The sequence below is a fragment of the Morus notabilis genome, unplaced genomic scaffold, assembly GCF_000414095.1.
Source record: "Morus notabilis unplaced genomic scaffold, ASM41409v2 Scaffold397, whole genome shotgun sequence".
NCBI lineage: Eukaryota > Viridiplantae > Streptophyta > Magnoliopsida > Rosales > Moraceae > Morus > Morus notabilis.
The window spans coordinates 283,241-308,361 of record NW_010363944.1 but is presented as its reverse complement, the minus strand read 5'-3'; the positions used below and the strand labels follow the sequence as shown (position 1 = coordinate 308,361).

General features: G+C 39.5%; 2 protein-coding genes across 3 annotated transcripts; both read right to left on the bottom strand.

Annotated features, from left to right (window-relative positions):
• Window positions 1–6,330: 6,330 nt before the first annotated feature.
• LOC21399683 (disease resistance protein RLM3) lies at window positions 6,331–20,985 on the bottom strand. 2 transcript variants are annotated; one of them, XM_010105426.2, is made up of 2 exons: window positions 20,361–20,985; window positions 6,331–6,725 (listed from the first exon to the last, which is right to left on the bottom strand). In XM_010105426.2, exons 1-2 carry the CDS (start codon window positions 20,933–20,935, stop codon window positions 6,449–6,451), a joined length of 852 nt encoding a protein of 283 aa, XP_010103728.2. In that variant the 5' UTR covers window positions 20,936–20,985; the 3' UTR covers window positions 6,331–6,448. The 2 variants fall into 2 exon arrangements, with proteins under 2 accessions (XP_010103728.2, XP_024026077.1); XM_024170309.1 differs by lacking the exon at window positions 6,331–6,725 and adding an exon at window positions 16,107–16,348.
• LOC112092960 lies at window positions 14,918–16,231 on the bottom strand. The gene is made up of 3 exons (XM_024170310.1): window positions 16,154–16,231; window positions 15,584–16,067; window positions 14,918–15,503 (listed from the first exon to the last, which is right to left on the bottom strand). The coding sequence occupies exons 2-3, from the start codon at window positions 15,716–15,718 to the stop codon at window positions 14,946–14,948; spliced, it is 693 nt and encodes a 230-aa protein (XP_024026078.1). The 5' UTR covers window positions 15,719–16,067; window positions 16,154–16,231; the 3' UTR covers window positions 14,918–14,945.
• Window positions 20,986–25,121: the final 4,136 nt, after the last annotated feature.

The window sequence follows — 25,121 nt, the reverse complement described above, 5'->3', positions numbered from 1 at the left end:
TATATTCTGATTGATCAGTTTCTAATATAATAAAGTTCATCAGTTTTTCATATATTTCGGTTATGTGTGTTTCTTCTATCAATGTAGTTAGTACAATACAACTTATTTCCTCCCAAATTTTAACGCCATAAGATATCAAATTAATTTTTTAGTCTAGTTCGTTTCGCTGATTCGAGTTTAAAATTTGAGTTGAGATGTGATTTTATTTAATAATTTTTTATTATAATAAAAAAATTAAATATAACTATTTATAAAAATAAAATTTAAATTTTAAATTCGAATCAACGAAACCAACGATACAGTTTTCACATGCTGTGTAAAGAAAAGTGCAATTTGGGTTTGACCCGGTACGAATGAAAGTGACTTAAAAATTAAAATATATGGTTGATTTTGTCTAGAAGCTGGACATGTTCCTACTGCATCAATAACGGGACAAGTGGATTCAGTATTGTACATTTTTTTTAAAAAAAATTAGAAAATGAAAAGAAATTGGCGTCTCCTCATCAATCATCATTACGTCAGTCTCTAAAAAATCTTGTTATTAGCGCTGGCCAATATGTCGCTGTATTTATTTAGTTGCCAGCTAGATTATCCAAAAGTCAAATATAATTTTAGTTTTTTTTTTAGTTAATTGCGATAAGACGCCATAAATTTTACTAAAATAATCAGAATCAAATAAATTTCAAATTATATCATCTCATTTGAAAGGTTGTATTCATGCGCACCTCCCATTGTAATGAATAATACAGGCATTGTTCACTTTATAGATTTAAATTTTTAATTTAAATTAAAATATGATATTTTTTTAAAGTTTTTTATTGTTATAAAAAAAATTAAATGTGACATTTTTGAGATTTTTTACTATAAAAATTTAAAATTAAAAACTTAAATTAGTGAAATAAATGAGACCATAATGTTTCTACATTAACTAATTCTACAAACGTTACTAAAAGAAATTTGAGTTTTTGCTATCAACTTTTTGTTACCAAAATTATGTTGACAAAAAGTACTTTTTGATCACCAAATTTTGATAGCAACAAGATAACATGTTTTCGCTTCCAAATTTAGTCGCCAAAGATAAGGATTTTTTGTAGCGTGAAAACATGACGCCAAAAGAAATTGGGTTACCCACGAGACCTTTTGGCAATCAAAAAATTTTTTGGTATCAATTGAAAGGTCTAACGGTCACAATCTGAAAAAAACTCTCAAAATCTCCTATAAATATTCCTTTATCCCACCTTAAATCCCACAATTCACTCTTAACTTCTCAACTTAATTTCATTATATCTCTCATCTTGTCTCTTTGATTTTGATTCTAAGTTTTTTTCTCGCGATCACTCATTTTCTTGCTCTTTCATTTACAAAGTTTTAAGTTCAATCAATTTCTACAAAATGACCACATCAAACTTTTCTAATTTCACTGCTCTTCATGAGCTTGGTGATGAGCCATTTTTCGAGGATGAAATGATGCCTCTCAACCCCACCCCCACTAAACCGAAAATGCTCCGGTTGATAATGTTTCAGTGTACAACGAGGAAGTTGGAGAACGCAACAGGGAAAAAAGACTGCGAACTTCTCTTGCATGGCAACATTTCACAAAGGAGTCCCGACCAAATCCAAAAACAGGTGAAATGAAAATTCATGCAGTATATAAATATTGTAAAAAGCGCTTTTCTAATAAAAATGGTGGGGGTATTAGTCATCTGGATAGACATTGAAAAGCATGTCTACCGTTGCACCAAGGTGGGAGTGTAGACTCCCGCCAACAAACACTATCACTCACATTACAAGGGTTGTAAAATTTTACATACGATGCACAACGTGCCATAAGGCACTAGCTAAATTTTTAGCTAGTGCCGAATTACCTCTTTCTTTTACAGATGATGCATCGTTCGAAGAATTCATACATATGGCCTTTTGCCCACAATTTAAACGGGTAAGTAGAAACACAAATTGTTCTGATTGCATGAAAGTGTTTTATGCAATGAGATAATCTCTAGTTGATAATTTTAGGTCTTTTAATGCTACTGTATCTTGTACTTCTGATATATGGGAGTGGTGCAATAAAATTGGATATTTATGCGTCACGGTGCATTATGTGGATGATGAATGGGTTTTACAAAAGAAAATAATAGGTTTTCATTTATGTCCATACCCTCATAACGCAAATACTATTTTTAGAACAATAATGGAAATTTTTGGGTTTTATGGGATAGAAGATAAAGTTTTAACTATTACTTTTGATAATGTGTCAGTTAACACGGTTGCAATTAACATGTTTAAACGTAGTTTGAAACCAGCGTTTGGGGGGGAATTTCATCAATGGTGTGCGTGTCACATAATCAATTTAATAGTTTAGGTAGGAATTGAACATATTTCAGTTAATCTAACAAATATTAGAGAATCTTTATCCTTCATATCTAGTTCTAGAACTCGGCTCCAAGAATTCAAATAATATTGCAGGAACAGTCAGATACGCCTAAGAAGGTTCCCAACTGACGTGAGACATAGGTGGAATTCTACCTATTTAATGTTGAACGATGCACTCGCGTATCAACAACTCATCATAACGTATGTAAACAGTAAGAACGATCAACTTTTAATTTTCGATACAGATTGGTAGATTGGTGAGTATTTTTTAAAATTTCTAGAAGTTTTCTACAATGCTACTGAATTACTTTCCGGAGTTTATTATCCTACTGCACATTTAGCTTTACATCAACTATTTAATATTTTAGAAATATTTTCTTATTATGGGGATACTGAACATTTTGGAAACATAGTTAAGCTAATGGAAACTAAATTTAAAAGTTATTGGTCAAGTTGTCCTATATTATATGCATTAGCAACAATTTTAGATCCTAGGCGCATAGTAGATGGGATTGAATCTTTGATTACTGCTACAGCAGCAAAATTAAGTATTGATATGCTACTAACTATTACTGATGCTCGAAAAATGTTAGAAAAGTTATTTGGTTTGTATGAAGTAAAATACAACACAGGTCAAAAAGAACAGGAAACTTCGACTTCAACTAGCAGTTCGGGGCCTAAAGGCTCGTCGGGTAGTTTCTTGAAGAAGAAAGAGAAAACAGCAGGATCGTCATCAACACAAGCATCTACCGAACTGGTAAAATATTTTGAAGCAAATTTTATAATTGATGACAACAAACTGGATATCTTACAGTGGTCGAAGAACAAGACCGATCGTTTTCCAATACTGTCCTTAATAGCTCGTGACATTCTGACAACTCCAGTGTCAACGGTAGCATCAGAGCAAGCATTTAGTACAAGCAACTGAATTCTTAATGAGAAGAGAAGCATAATGCATCCAGATATCTTGGAGGGGCTAATGTGCATTAAAGACTGGGAAGATGCCCAAAGATGAAAACAACAATATACAGATGATTCAATGCAAGACTATTTTTCTAACTTAGAAATAACATAATCTTTTGGAAGCACTTAGGTTTTGTAATTTACTTATCCTAAAATACTGCACTCTTTTTTCCTTCGCTAAGATTTTGTCCCGATCTCCCCACGGGTTTTACTTGGCAAGGTTTTTAACGAGGCAGTTATTTATGTATACTTATTCGTATTATCTCAATTCAATAAAATCACATCTTTTTTAGGCACATGATATATTTTCTTTGTTTCTTTAATTAAATTTTGAAAAAAAAAAATTAAAAGGGTTAGGGCTGGCCCATGAAGGGCCTCGGCCCAAGCACGGCCCTAGCCCTTATGGACTAGGGTCACGGGCCAATTCCGAGCCTGAGAGTTTCTTCTCAGGCCCAATCCTGGCACGGCCCTGCACTGTGCAGGGCCGTGCCAAGCACTGCCCAAGCCCGCCAAGGGCTTGGGGTCGGACGTGCACGACACGTCTGACAACTCTATATCAGTAGTTATGTTTTTGCTATCAAAATTTTGTTTTCAAAATACAATTTCAACAATAAAAACTAGTTGATGCTAGAAAATATGACCTCATCCGAAAATAATTGCGCGCCGAGGCGAACATTGTTGCTACCAAAGTGTTGGTCTCTAACAATTGTTTCGGAGACCAAAATAATGTTGTAACGAATGGCCATAAATCGATATTAAATAAGTTTTTTGGTGGCAAAAAATATATATTCACAAGTATATATTTTCAATATATGCTTATTTTATTTTTATTTATTTTTTTGTTCGTGCTATGAGTAAGTGAAAATAACCATTTAATATCATCCAAATACATATTATACATATGACACATTGCAATTTTTTTTTTTAGATTTATACTAGTATAAAGAAGATGGTTTTCAAACATATCTTATACAAAAAGAATAGTGTAAAGTATATTTTCTTAAACAAATTAGTATCTGACATTGAAAATAATACAGTCAGTTTTCTGCTACAAAATTCATCAATTGTAGCTTATTATTATATTTTGCCACCACAGTTTGGTAGCAGAATATGATTCGTTGCCACAAAATTAAAGATTTGGTAGTGAATGATCATTTTTCACTACCAAATGTGTGATTTGGTAGAAAAGGTCTTTAAAATATAGTTTTTCAATATATGCATGTGTCAATTTTTTTTTTTGTTCATATCATAAATAAATGAAAATGTCCTATTTAATGTTATCCAAATAGATATTATAAGTTAAATTTATTTACATTAATTAATAATATACTTACATATTGTAAAGAAAGCATGTCTTAACTAACTAGTGCATTTTTCTTAATTGCTTTTTGGATTGTGATGACAAAGACCCAAAAACTGGATGAGATGGACGGTCGACTTCTTGATTGCTTTCTGGATGTTGTCACTGAACTTGGTGGCCCTGAGAGCATGTTAAATTCTTCTACGTCGGTCCAGTTCTTTTTCGTCGGTCCAGTTTTTTTTTTTTTCCGTTAAGCAATTTTTTTTTTTTTTTTTTTTCTGTTAAACAAAATGGATTATGTTTAAATTGCAAAACAAAGCACTGTTTATGTTATATGTTTAGTTTTGAGATTTAAGTTCATTCATGGTTTTTTCCTAAACTCACAAAGAGACATTTTTCTCTAAATTTCTGTTTTCGTTTCTGATTTTTTTATTTATTTAATTTTTCCATATATGCAGGCTTTTTCATATTTGTGCTATTATTTTGACGGTAATAAGTATGAAAAGATGGAGAAGACTGAAGGCCAATGTGATATTATACTCGTCTCTGTTCTGGCATTTTTGTAGTTCAAAGAGCTAAATGTATAAAATTATATACTAGTGTTCTACTTGATTTGTTTCCAAGGATTTTTCGACTTTCTTTTCAGTTTTTGCAGATTCTTAGAATCTGTATCATTTTCAGTTTTCCAGATTTTTTTGGGGGTGCATTTTTTGCTAGTCTATTCCTGTTTTTCAGCTCTTGAGTTTACAGTCTATTGAACTTAGATCTTTAATTTAGTTTAATGAAAGAAGTATGGAGAATATTAATTTGTTTTGGGAGGATTTCTGTTATTGGATTTGGAAACAGCTTACTCGCACTGGAGTTTTGGGTCTAAGTGCTAATATTCGCTTATTTATTCATGTGTATATATATATATATATTATATACATATGATGGTCATGGGATGCATTCCGTGAGAAATTTAACATAATTAGAAGGAAAGGCTTTACTGGCCAATGTTTTGAGAGTTAGGAATTGTTTTACTAAAAAATAAAAATAAAAAAAATAAAAAAAAAAATAAAGAGGGAGCAAAATGTCACATGTTAAAAAGTTAATGAACTAATTGAGCAAATTACTCTCTGATGTTTTATTTTTTAACAGTTTTGATTTCTAACACTAAAGTTGGCGGATATTTTTAAAAATTTTACTTAGATAATTACACTTTTATCGCACAATAATTAATATTTTACAAAAATAGTTACATTAATTGTAGAAAAAAAAAATCTTTACTACTATTAAAAACCCTTGGGAACTAAAGCACTTTGTACTCTATATGAGTATTTTTATAAAACATTCATCCATTGTATTATAAGGATGTGATTGTTTATATGAAATTTTATATATAAATACTTCATCACTATTAATGTCAGTGTCCAAATGACTAAAAACAAAAGTTCATTGAACAATTTATCAAAAGTATAAATTCGGGACAACGAAATAACGTAATACTTATAAATAAAAGACTACGGTCTACGAGTGTAACTCCAAAAAGTAAAAAGGACCATGATGGCATAATCTAAAATGACAACAAAAAAGGGGACATTATAAATTAATTTAGTTTTTTTTTCCTACTTTCATTGAATGGAGAAAATTATAAATATTTAACTATACAGGCAGAAGTATAAGTAATTAATTCATAAGATTAACACGTATACATATATTATCAAAAACAAATAAATCATAAAAAAAAAAAAACATCGTATTAAGCATAAACATGATATAAATCCGGTCACGAATCATAACAAGTAGTATGCAGATTTTGTTATTTTCCCCAAATTAAGGCGATCTCACCAACCTTTTAAAGTAGGGCTCATCATCACCGATGATAAGCAAAATTATGGGGACTAAAACTTTGAAGAACAATAACGCCAAGAGGGGAGAAATGACAAGAAAAAAGAAAAGAACGAAGAGAATTAGTTTAACCACCACAGAAGTTGAAGATATGAGACCTCCAACAAGTGAATTCTTGTCTTGGACTATCTTTAACGATGCCATGCTACTCAATTTACGTGACACCTCTTCCACTATCTCCCTTACAAAATTTGCTTCATCCCTGGAAGAATATGATCGAATCATCCAACAATATCATTATATGTAAATCAAAAGATTTAAAATTAAGAGTCAAATCGCTATCCGGTGACAATTAAAATGCGTATGACTTATTGAATTTAAACAAAGCAACTAATAACCTAAGAAAACAAAAGAAACAAAAATTTGATTTTGTCCATAAAATGGAGTACAAATCGAATGCCTGGAGGATTTCAAATTTTTTATCCGATTAAAAGAGGGGGGAGAATAGAGAGATATTCTTAAGATCCTTAAACAAAACCTGATATAACTTCCTTTACAATAGCAACTCGAATTCCTACAAGCTTTCTAAACCATAAACCTTGTAATTTAAACCGTTTGGCTACCATTAAAATTGGCGCAGCTGCATAAACATGAATTAACATTAGAGATCAGACTGTCCCACATGAGATTTTAAGTTCAACTAACAAGTGATCCTTTAACATGGAAAATTTTCAAGCCCTCACAAATTAAAATAAAAACTCAGGGCTTGTTATTTTGAGTGAAAAACTCAAAAAAATGCAACTTAAGTTACAACTTTATTCGAGTTCATGTTCTTTTAAGTTAAACTCGAGTTTAAACTCGAGTTCAAACTCGAGTTTATGACTAAAACACGAGTTCAAGTTTCCCCTTCAACTCGAGTTCAGAAACTCGAACTCAAATTAATGAACAATATTTTTTCTATTATTAAAAATGTTATAACTTTTTCGTTTTAATTTTGATTGAGATGATTTTTTTTCTATGCGTTGACAATGAAAAGACGAATAAAACCCGACCCATATACCCAATTAAAATTTTTCATCGGCGTTGAGTTTTTATTAAAATACTATCTAAATACAAATTCAAGTTTGACTCACTCAAACACAAACTCAAAAAGATTCTTATCTCAAACCATAACTCAAATATACACAACCAAACACAAACTCAAGTTACAAGTTCAACTCAAGTTATAACTCAAATTCAACTCAAGAATTATACTTGTTATGGGGGAAAATATGGAGGACATGTAGAGGGGGGACAACATGACACGTGGCCTTAACCTCTCCTCGCAAAGCAGAACCCTCGACGTCTAGGACCCCCTTCCCTTCCGTCGTTAAGGGCCCGAGTAAGAAGCCTAACTTAGGGCGTCGATTTCATCTGTCGTCGCCAGGTCGTACCGTCGACCTTACAACATAGAAGTCCACCGCCAATAAGAACAATTGGGCTAAACAACACTGGCGACGAGGGGAATGCTCCTTGGGGGAAAGCCTGACATGGCAAGTTGCGTAAGGGATGTCCACAGTACAGGCATTAAATGCAAACTCTTAAACCGCCCCTACGGGGGACAGAAAAGGGTTACAGCTGTGCACAGAGCCGTAATGGGAGACTAATTGGCTGAGTGAACAGTGCGTAAAAAGTGATTAGTGGGCTACGGGCTGGGCTTAGAAAGGCAGACCACTTGAGTGCTTGTTCAGCCTACAGGAGAAAACCTCTCCAACGAAGGAAGCTCGGCTATAAAAGGAGAGAAACTTCATACGGAAAAGAGGTTGATCTTTCCGGAGAAAGAAAGAACAAAAGAGCAATTTGTAAATTGTAACACTCTAAAAAAGGAATGACAAACCACAGTGAATGTAGCTCTTTATTTTATAAGAGTGAACCACTATAAATCTTGTGCGTTTTCTTGCTTTAAGTATTTTTTCTTATATTGCCTACTACACAAAAAATACCACAGGCACATCAAACCCCTACACATAACCGATTTTTAAGCCGGTAATCTGATGGGAAACCCAGAGGTAAACCGGCCTGTTTTTGTTGGTAAAAATTCACCGTCGACAATTGGCGACTCCACTGGGGACGACACGCGTTTGACCCCCAGCAACAACAATATAATCAGCAAGCATGCCTCCAAGAAGAAGAATTGAGGCCAACAACCAAGCCAGCCAGATGGACGAGACCGCCACTCATCCGGTGAATGACGGGGTGGAGGAGGTTCCATCCCCGGTCAGGAACGAGGTCTTACCCCCAGACGTGCCGCGGCCGGATCCTGTACAGATGCAGGCCCAACTAGCCACCCTAACCGATCTGGTACGTGGACTAATGACTGTGGTTGAGCGCTTGGATGGAAGAAACTTTATGCCACCTATAGAAGACGTCCCGAGGCCGCTGGGACCTGCCATGGCTGAAAACCCCAACCTTAATGACCGCCCACATATCTTAGAAGAGATCGGGGATAGTGATAATCAAAGGGGCCAGCCCAGGCCCCGACCCTCCCAATCCTCCGGCGGCCGTTTAAGGGCTTCCGAACTCCGGGCTCCCGAGGACCTGATACCAAGAGGCCGGGGAAACACCGAGATACTACCCCAGAACCCAGGAAGAAACCCACTGGGAGACTCAGGGTCAGTACAGGCGGGCGGGCAGGCAAGAGGCGGACCCAACGGTTAAAGGGCAGAGGCGTCGAGAGTAGCTAGCTCAGCCATCTCAACAGAGGAGGCGCGCGCCATCATGGAGCGCATGGCCAGCCTAGAGCAAAAACTCACTAGGGACGTAGCAGGCCTGAAAAAGAACATAGGGCGAGTGGCTGAGGTGGTAAACGTCGACATCACACCTAGCCACACACACGACCACCCGAAGAGATAATGGCGCCACCTCTCCCCGACATATACAGGTCGCCGTCGATCCCACCATATGATGGCCGAGGGGATCCCGACGATCATTTAGAAATGTACACGGGGCACATGCTCTTACATGGGTATGCTGAGGAAATCATGTGCCGAGCCTTCCAGAACCATTTAACGGACTCTGCCCGAAGATGGTTTCGGACGCTGAGGCCAAATTCTATCTCGAGCTGGGATGAGCTGAAGGAAGCATTTTTCCTCCAATTCATAGGGGTTAAAAAATATGTCCCCCCGAAGTAGAACCTAACGACGATATACTAAAAGCCGAACGAGTCATTGAGAGAATGGCTTGCGAGGTATGGGGAAGCTGTCACCGCCACGATGGATATAACAGACAGAGAGGCCTTGATGGGGGCATTATCTAGTATGAAAAAGATTACCCCCTTCAAGAGAGAGCTGAACCGAAAGCCCCCGTCCAGCTACAAGGAATTTCTTGCGCGAGCGCAGGGATACATCAACGCCGAGGAGGCAGACGCAAACGAACCCGAACACAGGTCGAACAAGAACAAAGTGACTGAACAAGGGTTGACGCCAACAAAGCGGGATGAGAAGAAACGTCCAGGTGGAGGAAGCGGAGACAAGTAGCCAGCTGCAACGTCGAACGCTCTAGAAGCCAAGAAGCTAAGGCAAGAGGAGAACCGTAAGCCTCGGTTGTTTCAAAGGTATGATTCCTACCACGAATTAACAGTAGGAGTCAGGAAGTCTTCAATCAGGTCGGCTGCAGAAATCTGTTGCACCGCCCAGAGCCAATGAGGACAGATCACAGCCGAAGGAACCAGAAGAAATTCTGCAGGTTCCACGGCGATGTCGGCCACCACACCAACGATTGCGCCGACCTCAAGGATGAAATCGAGAGAGTAATCCGCGAAGGGAGGCTACAAGAATTTAAAGCTGAACGAAGACCTCGAAACAATGGCCACGGTGGGCAGAATGACGGTCGACGCAGAGAGGAGAACCAACGTCTCGAGGACCGAGAACCTGTCGGCGTCATACGAACTGTCATCGGCGGCCCCTATATAGGAGGAGACTCAAGGAGATCCCAGAAGGATTACGCCCACGAGGCTAGAAGGGTTTACCAGGAAAGATTCTGGAGTGTCTCCGCTGCAAAAACCCCACGATATAGCAGTGTCGATGTGGCGTTTAATGAGGACAACGCCAGCGGAGTTCACTTCCCCCACAACGACGCATTAGTAGTGGAAGCCATGATTGGGAACCACACTGTATGCCGAATCCTGGTAGACAATGGGAGCTCGGTGGACCTCTTTTACTCCGACTGCTTGGAAAAGATGGGGATCCGAAAGGAGCAGTTGGAGAAGACCTTTAGGCCATTGTACGGTTTCACCGGGGACTCCATCCCCTCAGGGGACTATCTGGTTGCCCATAACCGCCGGAGAAAAACCCCGAAAGACCATTACAATGGCCAACTTTGTGGTAATAAATGGGGGCTCTCAATACAATGCTGTAATCGGGAGACTGACCCTTCAGGCGCTAAGGGCAATAACCTCCGTCTACCACCAGAAGGTCAAGTTCCCTACCCCAAACGGCATAGGTGAGATGAAGAGCAACCAGTATGAAGCTAGGGTTGCATATTCTGAGACCCTCCGTGGATATGACCAGCCAAGGCGACAGGAGGCCAGGATGGTCTATCAAAACACTGTTGAAGACATAGATCCCAGGGTTTAAGAGGAGGTCACCTGGTCCCAACCCATCGAGCAATTGGTGGAAATCTGAGTTGATGAAGGCGAGCCAACCAAAGTACTAAAAATGGGCTCAGGCTTAGCCCCCTCACTCAAGATTGAGGTTGAAGACTTCCTCAAAAAGAACTTAGACGTCTTCGCCTGGAACCATGCCGACATGAAAGGGATCGACGCCGAGATTATGTGTCACTCCCTGAACGTTGACCCCTCATATCCTCCCAAGCGCCAGAAACGTCAACCAATGAACCCAGAGAGGTATGAGGCGCTAAAAGAGGAGGTCGACAAGTTGATCAACAATAGGTTCATCAGGGAAGCCCATTACCCGCGTTGGGTCTCAAACCCCGTTTTGGTGGTCAAGCCTAACGGGAGCTGGAGGACATGCGTCGACTTCAGCGATCTCAACAAAGCCTGCTCGAAGGACGGCTTTCCACTCCCTCGAATAGACCAGATGGTCGACGTCACAGCAGGGTATGAAATACTGAGTTTCATGGATGCCTACTCCGGATACAACCAGATCCCTATGCATCCAGCCGACGAGGAACATACACCCTTCATAACCGACAGGGGCCTCTACTGCTACAGGGTAATGCCTTTTGGCTTAAAGAATGCGGGGGCTACCTACCAAATGCTCGTGAATAAAATGTTCGCTCAACAGGTCGGCAAATCAATAGAAGTCTACGTCGACGACATGCTTGTGAAAAGTGCCAGGGCAAACCAACACGTCGACCACCTGGGTGAAATGTTTGGTGTATTGAGAAAATACCACATGAAACTAAATCCCAAAAAATGTGCCTTTGGAGTTGGGTCAGGGAAGTTCCTTAGTTTCATGGTCAGCAACCGGGGGATAGAAGCTAACCCTGAAAAGATTAAAGCCTTGCAGGATATACGGTCCCCAACTAAACCAAAAGAGGTACAGAGGTTGACAGGATGTGTCACCGCCTTGAACAGATTTATATCAAAGGCAACAGACAAGTGCGTCCCCTTCTTCGATGCTTTGAAAGGAAGTAGGCGTTTTGAGTGGACACCACAATGCGAAGAGGCATTCCAGAAATTGAAGGAGCATTTGGGCAAGGCTCCAGTCCTGTCAAAATCCAACCACAATGAGGAGCTTAGCCTTTACCTCTCCGTGTCCCAACACGCCGTAAGCTCCGTACTAATAAGGGAAGAAGAAATGGTACAGTTGTCAATTTACTATGTAAGCAAAAGACTACTCGACGCCGAGTCAAGATATACCAAAATGGAACGTCTGGCCCTTGCCCTGATGGTAGCCTCAAGAAAGCTTCGGCACTATTTCCAATCTCACAAACCATCCGTTGAGACAAGTGCTACAGAAGCCTGAAACTTCTGGTCGACTTCTCAAATGGTCGGTAGAGTTAAGTCAGTACCGAGAACAGCGATCAAGGGCCAAGCGCTGGCCGATTTTCTGGCCGAGTTCTCCCATTGACCGGCTCCTGCCAAGCCAGAAGAAGTCGAGAGTACAGAATGGAAGCTCTACGTGGATGGAGCGTCAAGCGATAACGGGTCAGGAGCCGGCGTCTTGTTGATCAGCCCAGAAGGCCACAAGATCACCTCGGCGGTTCGATTCAAATTCAAAGCGTCGAACAATGAGGCAGAATACGAGGCGCTAATTGCAGTGTTGCGATTGGCCAGTCACCTAAAGCTTAAGAGGCTCAGCATCTTTAGCGACTCTCAACTGGTCATCGGTCAAATGAAAGAAGAATTCCAAGAGCGCGGTGAGAAAATGGGTGCGTACTTGAGGAAAGTAAACGAAGAACTCATCAAGTTTAAAAAGTACGAGATACTGCAAATACCACGAGCCGAAAACGCAAATGCCGACGCTCTCTCAAAGCTTGCATCTTCGAAAGATTCTGACGCACTAGGAGTCGTTCCCATCGAGGAACTGGAGCGGCCGACCATTGAGGAAGTAGCTGAGGCACTAATCGTCCAAATAGGTGAAAATTGGATGACCCCACTCATCCAATACCTAATGGATGCACAACTACCAAACAACAAAGACGAAGCCAGACAGATCAGGTATAGAGCCGCCAGGTACTTATTGTACGATAGTTTGCTTTACCGACGAGGCTATTCAACACCACTACAACAGTGCCTGGATGATGATGAAGCCCAGAGGGTCTTCCGAGAAATCTATGAAGGAGTCTGCGGTAATCATACTGGGGGGCAGTCTTTAGCTCTTAAGGTTTTGAGGCAAGGATACTATTGGCCCATGCTAAAAAAGGATGCTTTCCAATACGCCCGACATTGCGATAAGTGCCAAAGGTACGCCACAATTCTTAGAGCACCCCCAGAAAATTTAACCTCCATTCTCAGTCCATGGCCCTTCGTCAAATGGGGGGTTGACCTAATCGGGCTATTGCACCTTGCACCCGGGGGCTTTAAATTTGCCATCGTTGCGGTAGATTACTACACAAAGTGGACAGAGGCAAAGGCTCTAACTACAACCACAGAAGCAGCCTGCACCAACTTTATGTGGAACGACATTATGTGCACGTTCGGGGTCCTCCACTCGATAGTGTCCGACAATGGGAAACAGTTCGATAATGCCACAACACGAAGGTTTTGCGACAGCTTGGGCATTCGAAAGGATTTCTCGGCGCCGATACACCCACAATCTAACGGGCAAGTAGAAACAGTCAATAAAATATTAAAGTATACCCTGAAGAAGGAGCTCGACGATCTAAAGGGAAAATGGGCCGAGGAACTCCCCAAGGTCTTGTGGCCATACAGAACGACGAGCCGAAGCACCACGGGCGAAACGCCCTTCTCCATGGCATATGGCATCGAGGCGGTACTGCCCATAGAAATTAAGACGCCGACTCTAAAAACTGTGGTCTACGACGACGACGGTAATACAGAAGGCATGAATGGAGAACTTGACCTATTAGAAGGAAAAAGGCTTGACTCCCAGTTACGCCTCGCCGCCTACCAGCAGAGGGCAGCCCGATATTACAACAAAAAAGTCAAAAAATGAAGGTTCGCCCCAGGAGACCTAGTATTAAAAAGGGTAACACAAAGTACAAAATCCAAAAATACTAGTCCTCTGGGCCCAACTTAGGAAGGACCCTACCAAATAAGAGAAGTATTGTGGCCGGGTACCTACATCTTGGAAAGCCTCTCCGGCAAAAAGGTTCAGCATCCATGGAATGCAGAACAGTTAAAGCTATACTACCAATAATGTACGTAGTTTTTTAAACGCATCTTAGTTACATTTTTGGCAATTTAAATAAATTATGAATTTATAGTAATATTTTCCAAAAGTAAGAAGAATTCACCCATCGAATAAACTTGTCTGCTTAAAAAATTAAGGTATATTAAACAGACAAGGGGGCAATAAGGGATCTATGGATCACCGGTAAAAAAAACTTAGAAAATCGTAAAATTTTCTAAGGCGACGACCCAAGGGGCAAAAGCTAACGCCGACTCTTCCAAGGAAGAAAGGCGATAAAACACTTAGAAAATTTTACGAAATTTTCTAAGGCGACAACTCCAAGGGGCAAAAGCTAACGCCGACTCTTCCAAGGAAGAAAGGCGAGGAAACACTTGGAAAATTTCATAAAATTTTCTAAGGCGACGACCCCAAGGGGCAAGAGGTAACGCCGACTCTTCCAAGGAAGAAAGACGAAGAAAAACTTAGAAAATTGTACGAAATTTCCTAAAGATGAACGACCCCAAGGGGTAAAATCAACAACGACTCCTTCAAGAGGGAGAGGCGAATGCATAATAAACAAATGAGCAAGGTATGAAATCTACTGACTTTTTATAAAACGTAAATGAAATAAAAAGAGGTTCAAACCAATGTCATATTTGTTACAGACAGTAGCAAAAAAAAAATCTTCAGGCCTCGCCGCCAACCGTTGAGTCATGACCAGGCGGGGAAGAGTTGTCGTCGCCAGCAAGAAGATGAGCATTATAAAGGAAGCCCAAGTCCCACTCAGGATGCTCTTGTTTTATCAAATCGAAAATTTGTTGACCAGCGGATTGAAAATCCTTGGTACGAATGTCGATGAGCTCCGGAGAAGCCTTTAACTCCTCAATAATCTCTGCACGTTTGGCATCAAAAAATGCTGCAGCCTTGGCTTCGGCTTCTTTCTTCCCCTCGGCCTTTCCCTCAGCAAAACGTCTCTTCACCGCCTTAGTTGCTTCTGCCAACTTCGTCTCAGATGTATCTACCCGCTTTGTAAGGTCCTCAACCGAGGCGGTTAGCCTAGCCAGTTCACCTTCCAAACTCTGCCATTTGGCCACGGCCACATCTTTCTCCTCGGCGGCGTTCGTACACTTAGTCTTAGCGTCATTGAGAAGAGAGTTAAGCTCGGCCTTCACGCTGTCCATCTCTTTATCCTGCTCCTTAACCTTAATTAGGTCGAGAAGGTTGAGGATGGCGAGGATTAGGCCCTGAAAAATTGGAGGTCAGAAAATAAAAATACAAAGCGGCAAAACCAGCAAAAATAAAAGGCAGCTCGATTAAGTCTTACGTGAATTTGGAAAGAGATCTGCTTCTGCTGACGATCAACCAAAGAAGACTGAGGGGCAGCAACCCAGTGCGGCTCAAGAAAAGACTCATATAAAGCCTGGAAGACAAGGGAGAAGCAAGGAGAAAGTTTCAGCATCGCCCCAATCTCGGCGTCAGAGACGTCTGGGACTTAGAATTGGGATCCATAATTTTTGCCCCCGGGATAAGCACGCGTTCCCTCGGTGCCAAAGGAATGTCTACGTCAAGAATGGGGACTGTCGGCGTCCATGTTTCTACCACTGGCGTCTTCTCTTTGCGCCTCGTTTTTAGCGCAGGATCCTCATCCGACGCCGAGGGGACCCTTGTGGCTTTCATTTTCCTCGGCACCTGAGAAGAAGAGCTGGCTTTCTCCTTTCCCCTAGAAGGAGATTGTTGGCTCGGCGGGGGCACCTGACGTGGCTCAGACGGCTAACTGCCGGGGAGCTGGATCCTTAAGGATGCCATTTCTACAGAGACGACGAGACAAAGATATGGTCGACGCTTGGATAAACAAAATGCCATTAGAAGAAAGGCAGCGGGAACAGGGGTTTACCTTCGTCGCTTAGATGGAAGTATTCACGGACAGCGTCGAGGCCAGTAGAGTCTAGGAGATTGAGAATTAACCCGGCACTTCGAAGATTGGCCTGGGTCAGGAGGGTGTCAATATGGCGAACCTCAGACGGGAACGAGAAGGCATTCTCAATCCTCGCCAAACTGTTTCCAGAGAACTTCGGCCGGTCCTGACTCACTGTAAGATAAAAAGACTGTCAGCGTAAGAAGGAAGAGAGCGGAGTAAGGTAAAAGAAAAGGAAACAAAGTCTCACCTATGTTCCCAAACGACGCGTGCACCTTCCTTTGGCGGGGCAAGCAATCGTCGGGATGAAAATTAAAGGGTCCACGTATCATAAAAAAACATGGGTTTCCACCCATGTGACGACGAGGGAATGCCCAGAATTAGCTTGCCAAATCTGGGCTGAGAACTCCCGTGTCCACTCAGAAAATACCACCCCTCGCACTTGGCAACGTGGCACAGTCTGTACATAAATCTAAACTCATCCAGAGGAAGATCCATGTCAAACTGCTGGTTCTACAAAATCTAGGCACCAGCAAAGCAGTACCAGAAATTTGGCGCCAGTTGGACGGGAGAAATACCATAAAAGTGGCAATAATCTTTTACGAAGGTATGAACCAGAAGGGTCATCCCCGCGGTAACGGTCCTGGTATAGACAGGGAGGAACCGGTCGGGGGCATACTAGTCCTAAGATGCATGTCTGAGAAGAGGTATTCGAACCACCTCCCGTCAATGCATCATTCCTTCACCGCCCAGATGATGTCCTTATTCCAGACTCTCGACGCCACGGTGTCAACTGTGAAGGAAGGCCAATCCGGGTCTCCACTTGTAGCAGCCAGCGGGGCATCCACTAGAAAAGCGGCAACCCCACACACGCTGCCACCTGTAAAAGGCCTCCTGTCGACGTCTTCGTCGATCATTCGACAGACGCTGTCATATGTACCGCTACCGTCGTCGCTTGGGCCGGCCATATGTTCCTCGACTTCCCGCAATAGTGAGTCGCAGTCCGACGAGGAAGATGACCATAAAATCTCCGCCACAGAAGGGGAGTCTTGTTGTACAACAGATGGTTCCCCTCGACGGGTGTTTTTTGAGGCCATTGTTCTGGTAATAAAAAAGACAATGAGCTACGTCAAAATCCTAAGTCGAGAGGAAGGAAAAAATGACGGTTATTCTAAGCGACGACCATTCTAGACAACGACTGCTAAAACACCTTAACATAACGCCGACCATTCATATGAAAATGGTGACGACGAATGCTCGTGACAACCAAGGTTCATCAGAACCCAGAAGCCAGACTCGCATTCAACCAGGAAGCAGGAAAAACTACCCTATGTGGGTCGAATAAAGCATAAAAAACTACTGTCCTCTACATTTCACATATCAACACCCATGATTCACTTGGAAAGCCAGTAAAATCATCCAGCAACGCAAATAAGCAACGATTAAAGCTTACCGGTGAGTTGGAGTCTGGACGTAGTTTTGAAACCGAGTAGCTTCACGATGCACCAAAGGAAGCAGGGAGCACAAGTCAGAGATTCGCAGGGAGAAATTCAGGCAGAGTAACAGCGGTTCTAAGGAATTTGTTTGAAGAGAATGACTTCGGTTTAGAGAATATTTAAGGAAAAACAGGCCCTCGACCCCTGACCGTTAGATGAGGCTTGTGGAGATCTAACGGGAGGGATAATTTTCCCATATCGAACGACAGCAAAGCAAAGGCGGGAAAACGAAGGGGCGTAATCCAATGGCTCACATACGTCTTTTGAAATAAGGCCTCACGTCAGCATAGGGAAGTGACCAACGCGACGGTTGTGTTCCTCAAGAAAATCCGAAGCATCCAGACCATCATTGCGGGTGAAGGCTTGGGACCGGTTTCCCACACCCGAAGCACGGAAGGACGACTGAACCTAAGCTCGAGGCTGTCTAAAAGAAACCCTCGACCTGGGGGGTAGCTGTAATGGGAGAAAATATGGAGGACACGTGGAGGGGGGACAACATGACACGTAGCCTTAACCTCTCCTCGCAAAGCAGAACCCTCGACGTCTGGGACCCCCTTCCCTTCTGTCGTTAAGGGCCCGAGTAAGAAGCCCAACTTAGGGCGTCGATTTCATCTGACGTCGACAGGTCGTACCGTCGACCTTACAACATAGAATCGCCCCTACGGGGGATAGAAAAAGGTTACAGCTGTACACAGAGCCTTAATGGGAGACTAATTGGCTGAGTGAACAGTGCGCAAAAAGTGATTAGTGGGCTACGGGCTGGGCCTAGAAAGACAGACCACTTGAGTGTTTGTTCAGCCTACAGAAGAAAACCCCTCCAACGAAGGAAGCTCGGCTATAAAAGGAGAGAAACCTCATACGGAAAAGAGGTTGGTCTTTCCAGAAAAAGAAAGAACAAAAGAGCAATTTGTAAATTGTAACACTCTAAAAAAGGAATGACAAACCACAGTGGATGTAGCTCTTCATTTTATAAGAGTGAACCACTATAAATCTTGTGCTTTTTCCTGCTTTAAGTATTTTTTTCTTATATTGCCTACTACACAAAAAATACCACAGGCACATCAAACCCCTACACATAACCTATTTTTAAGCCGGTAATCTGACGGGAAACCCAGAAGTAAACCGGCCTGTTTTTGTTGGTGAAAATTCACCGTCAACAATACTAAAGTTAAACTCCAAAAGAACAAGCCCTCAAATATCTCTCTCTTTCTTGACAAGTCTATCTTATCTTTCTCGATCGGCGAGCCCTAAGCCCCAGCAGCCCTAGCTCTGGCTAGCCCCACCCTCATTGTGCCCAATCTCGACGACCTAGCCTCTCTCTCGCCTGATACTAACCCAGCCCTTCTCTCTCCTCTCTAAGGTGAGCCCGACGCGGCCATGCAACCACCGACGATCCTACTCCATCGTGATCCAGCCCCTCCCTTTCTCCCCGTCACAACCCTGCCCTTCTCTCCCCATCGCGATACATCCCCCTCTCTCTCTTCTCTCTCCAGTGAGCTCAGTCATGGCCACGCAACCACCGGTGAGCCCGACCCCACCTGCGTGGGACAAAGGCGATATGTTGAGATCTACCATCACGATTTTGCCCTCTACTCAATGCGATTTCAAGTGACGAAGCTCGTCATGGGGGGAAGGTCCGGTTGAGGTTGTTCATGAAATCTAAAGATCATGGTCGGATTCCATGTGGGGGAATGTCCAGTTGGGGTCGAATGATTTAGAATCTAAAATTTCTATGGTAGAACATTTTCTTTTTAAGCACTAGTAGAAACTTCTGCTTTAATAGTTGGATTAAGTTTTTAGATGTTTGACTTATGATTCGAGCATATATTACATGTTGCATGCTATAAAATTTTCAAATAACTTACAGACTCACTAATGCAATACAAAAAGATGTATCCTTTAAGGTATGTTGGCATCACCTAAACGTCAAATGAGGTAAAATTTTTAATTTTTATAAGATCCATTGACGGTGGCAGATTTGGTGTGTTTTGGTTGAAATAGACCAATAGACAAGAATCATTACTTTCCCACAATGAGTGATATTTTTCGGCCAAATTTCATCGTTTAGGTTGCGTTTTTCCATTTTTAATAATTTTCATTTTCATTATAGATTGACCTATAAATTTTGAATTACAGATCTAATTGCATTTTTTTAATTTCTTATATCTGGTAGCTTTAATTTTTGTTTCCTATTCAATTTTTTTTTAAAAAAAATGTATTTTTATTATTTTTAATTATACAATCGGTTAGTTACATGTTTCTATTTTGTTTATATATTTAGACGCCCATTTGTGGTAAAAATCAATTTAGCTTGATAAAGTTTTGAGATTTCTCTCATTTTCTCCAATTTTCAATATTCTTTGCAAATCTACAAATTTTGTTGTAAATTTCCGGTATTCGGTGTAAATTAACGAACTTTGAACCAGTTTTCAAGCACTCAATGTGAATCAATAGGTTAACTAATTTAACCCTTTCATTATTGTTTTTTATTATTCTAATTAAGATTCCGCTACATCACACATAGATCAAACACTTGAAAAAAAAAAAAAAAAAAAAAACCAAACAGTTAAAACAGCAACCCCTATCTACCAGTAGTTGAAAAGCACAAGTCTTTTGCCAATATTAAATCGGGGGGGGGAAAAAAAAAAAAAAAAAAACAGATGAGCAATTAATAAATATTATTGGCGTACCTATAATTTTTGAGATCCAAACCCGCAAGATTGGTAAGTTCTGCTAATGCAATCTTCCAGTTGTTCACCCTTTCAAAGTCATCATTCAAACACATCTCATGTTTAGCAATTGCGTCCCCAAAGGTTCCCGTTTGTTTTCTCACGTCAGAGGGATCCACATGGTAGAAGATTGGAATTACAGTCTGACCCTTCGTTTTCATGGAATCAAGAATCTTGACGAGTTCGTCTAAGCACCATGTCGAGAAAGCATAATTCGGTGAGAGAATAACGACAGCGCAACTGGAATTTTCGATCGCTTGAAGCAGTTGTGGAGATATGAAATGGCCTCTCTCGATTTGATCGTCATCTATAAAGGTTTCGATTCCTTTTTCAGACAAAGCAACTCTTAGATGACCCATGAAGTTCTTACGAGTGTCTTCACCCCTAAAGTTTAAGAACACATCATACTTTCTTGAACAATCATGATTAGGAACAAGATCAGGAGATGTGGAAGATGATACTTCAAAAGGCTGGGCTTTTTCCATTTTTTTTTTTTTTTCTTTTTCCGCCTTGGTTTGCCCAAAATTGAAGAACATCACTTGAATAAGGTCCTGTTTCTACAACTCATAGATAGGTATTAATTTATTATTATTATTTGTTTATATAATTATCTGATTCAAAGTCGTTAAGCGTGTAGTTGACTCATTTTCTTACAACTAGTCTAAAAAAGAAATAAAGACAAAAGCAAAAAAAAAAAAAAAAAATATATATATATATATATATGAAACAAAAGACAAATAGAAGATTTTAACTTATTTTATTATGTTTTAAATTAATTATATTTTATTTTGTTTAATTTGTTATTAATTTAATTTGGTTATTTCATTTTTGTTTAATTTTATCTTTATTCATATTATCTACAATATTTTTATTTGAGTAATATCGAAAATTTGGTAAAAACAGTGCTGAAATAGGAAAAATCAGACAACAAATCATTTCAAAATTCATAAATATAATAATAATAATAATAATAATAATAATAAATGAAATCGGAAATGTTTCTATGCCCTCCGATCATAAGCATGAATGGCCGCGATTGGCGCTTGCTTTCCACGCGCAGATAGGGGCGCGCTCCGAAATCAGACGTGGCAGCCTTTCGCGTTAGGCGTGGCCCACCACAACCTGGTCCCAGCCAATGAATACAGACACGTGGCCTGGCTACCCTGCATCCGCGTGCATTCCAATGCAGCGAGGTCTATGTGAACCTCTCTTTTTCAGCCAATAACACGTTGAAACCTGGCAACAAATTGATACAATGAACTGTAAGGCCCCACGTGGATTCCACTAACGAAGCATACTAATCAGTAACTGACGCGTGGCGAATTTAAAGAAGATTTGTACGCCAAATCTTTTTCCTTATCAGCAAAAAAAAATGTGATGAAACGTTTCGTTATAAATCCTAAAAAACTATTCAACTTTAGTAATGTCACGCAGATATTTGTTAATTTTTTTAAACATTTCTTTCTCTTAAGTTGATTCGAAATGTCATTTCTTGAAGGTTTCCTTTCATCAATTTTATTATAATTTCTAGCAAAAACAATTCCATATTAATTAGTGGCTAGACTAGTCAACAACATAACAGCTATACTCGCAAGGTGAAAACCGCGTAGCTTACTTATTACGAGAGAGGGAGAGATTGAAAACCGCGTTTGTAAGATGTTTCCTAATAACACATTACACATGCTTGTATTCTATCCCAAAAAATAATAATAATAATAATGTCTACACATATGGATTTGTCATACCGTCCCATACAGGGACACTCCCACCATCACATGATGAAATGTTCATCTTAAATGACATTTATTTAACGTAACACCGACCGACGTTAAAATTTATGAGATACAAAGATAATTAAAAATTTATGACTAATATTATTATATGTTTCTAGCATTTGCATTATGTTAAGCAAATAAATTAAAGTTTAAAGTGCTATGAGAGAGCTGGAGATAGTTAAATTTGTTAATGTCATGTATCTTTCTAAAATTCTTTTGTTGTGTTAAATGAATATTATGTTATGTTAAACATTGTACGTGTTAAGTTAAATAAATGTCATTTTACATTTTTATTTGTACGTGTTACAATGAGCGTCCATCAACAAGATTGCATAGAGTTTTTCTTTTCGATGGTGGATTCTATAAAGGTATTATTGTCTTTAGTTTGTGTTGGGGTATATGTCTATAAATCAAATAAGATGTAAAAAAATTTTGCTGATTATTAATGACATGAGGAATTTTTTCAATATTATTTTGCATGCATGTGATGTTTTATAAATATAAAAAATCCCTAGATTATTGTATATGTAACTTTAAACATTGCATATAAGTATTATATGCAGACGATAATGTTTAAAGTAAAATAATCTAAATTTGTTCGTAATTATAAATTAAAGTTGGGATGTTTAATTTAAAATTACTAGTGCAGTTCATTACTTTCTAAATGAAACAATCTTATCCTAGATTGTTAATAATGAGATTATTGGAATGAAAGCTCTTTATGTAATATGATTACATAGGACCAGAACGTGATTAATTATGAATCTCTAATAAATTCTGTTATTAAATAGAGCATTCAATATTAATCAATGATAGTCATATATGAATTAATCTTAATTCTAAGTAATTAATAGACTCCTATTTATGATATTATGTTCTTTAACATATTGAGTAATAACACATATGAATAGTGTCAAAGTCTTGGTATATTGAGAGCATAGTAAAATAAATAGCCCGGAATATTAATTTACAAGTTGAAATCCATTCCTTCGTAATGAAGTAGATAGACGGTTCCCATAAGTGTTGATTTGGGGCTTGAATAATAAGAGTGCTCAATTTTATGATTGGATCAAAAAATACATTATCCATTAGATGATCAATGGTACTTATGGAGAAAGATATAATTAAAGACGTCAATAGAAAATTCCTAGCTTTAATTATGAACCGTTTATGGAGGATTAATTCGTATGTAGTGACTATATCAATGGACAATACAAATTCCGTGAACATAATTGTTTTATAATTTTAAGAGTGCAATTCTAAATTTATAGTGGAGTAATTTAGAATTAATAATTTTGATATATTAATTAAGGTGTTGACTAATTGTCAAAATTTTTGGAGCTTAAAATTATAATGTTCATAGTTACTCTCAATGGCTCCATAAGATTAATGTGAACTATATATATCATATTGGGTAATGTATATTAATTTTGAATTTTGAATTTTGAATTCTAAATACACATATTAATATTAAAATTATTTTTAAAATATTTTAAATTAATATAGATGAATCTAATCACTTTTATTGAAAGAATGAAATTTTTTTCACACTCTTCTAACTCTCCACGTTTCTCATCAAGAGAATAGTTTTAATTTTTTATTTTTATTTTTGGCCAATAAGGATTGGCCATAATAGAAATAAAAAAAAAATAAAGAAGGAGGAGTGGGACTGTGGGAGAAAACGTGTTGTTGCACTTTCCACATCATGAGGAAAAGAAAAGCAAGTGTGTGGCTGCACATTAATATGAGGAAGGATTAATTTTATAGTTTTTTGTTTTCAGGAATATAGAGAAGAAAAGGTAGGAAGAGAAAAAACCTATTGAGAGATATCACATACTTTTGAGAAAGTGAGTGATAATCATAGGTGGCCTTTTCATTCATCCATTTCATGTGTTGAGAAACTCATTAGAACGTTCACTCATTCAAGTTCACGTTAATCTGGAAATACATTGAGAAAGAGCCGTGGTGTTCTTGAAATTTAAAGCTCAAGACGGTGTTAGATGAGTCAAGATTAACGTCCTAATCGAAGGACGGTAAAATTCATCTTCTTCTATGAAATAATGATCGCATTAAATTTTTATTTATGTGATTCGATCGATACCACGCTTCCGCACAAATTTTTTTTTAAATCCGGTTTAAGAAGCCAACAATAGGTATTAGAGCGGTCTTTATTTCATGCTAATTTAACGTTTGATTATGTGATAATTCATGTATGTTTAATGGGTAGGCACTTATGCATATTGTTGTGGGCGAAAATGTGGAGGACGCACGGAAGAATCACAATATGACACGTGGCCGTAACTTCTCCTCGCGTAGAAACAACCCTCGACGTCTGGGACTCCCTTCCATTCCGTTGCAAAGGGCCCAAGTAACAAGTCCAACTTAGGGCATCGATTTCATCTGGCGTCGACAAATCGTACCGTCGACCTTACAACATAAAAATCCCTCGTCATAAAATCGACCGCCAAGAAGGACAACTGGGATAAACAACACTGGCGACGAAGGGAATGCTCCTTGGGAGAAAGCTTGAGATGGCAAGTTGTGTACAGTAACGGGGGATGTCTACAATGCAGGCATTAATTACAAACCCTTGAACCCCCCCACGAGGGACAGAAAAGGGTTACAGGTACGCACAGAGCCGTAATAGGAGACTAAATTGGCTGAGTGAACAGTCCTCCAAGTGATTAGTGGGCTACGTCTGGGCCTAAAAAAGAAGAGCACTTGAGTGCTTGCCTACAAAGGAAACCCACACAGCGAAGGAAGCTCCTATATAAAAGAGGCAAAGCCCAATACAGAAAGGGGGTTCGCGTCCAAAAAAAAGAGAAAAAAGAACAAGAGAGCGATTGATGTAAATTGTAATCACCTCAAAAGGAATATACAACCACAGTGGATGTAGCTCTGATTTTACAGAGTGAACCACTATAAAATCTCTTATGTTCCTTTACTT

Bases quoted from the DNA above. Each gene is read 5' to 3' on its own strand.
- LOC112092960 (XM_024170310.1), bottom strand. From the start codon at position 15,718: ATGCTGAAACTTTCTCCTTGCTTCTCCCTTGTCTTCCAGGCTTTATAT. The intron at 15,504-15,583 runs GTAAGACTTAAT...CCAATTTTTCAG, and splicing joins AGATCTCTTTCCAAATTCAC to GGCCTAATCCTCGCCATCCT.
- LOC21399683 (XM_010105426.2), bottom strand. From the start codon at position 20,935: ATGTTCTTCAATTTTGGGCAAACCAAGGCGGAAAAAGAAAAAAAAAAA. The intron at 6,726-20,360 runs GTACGCCAATAA...ATATTCTTCCAG, and splicing joins TTGGATCTCAAAAATTATAG to GGATGAAGCAAATTTTGTAA.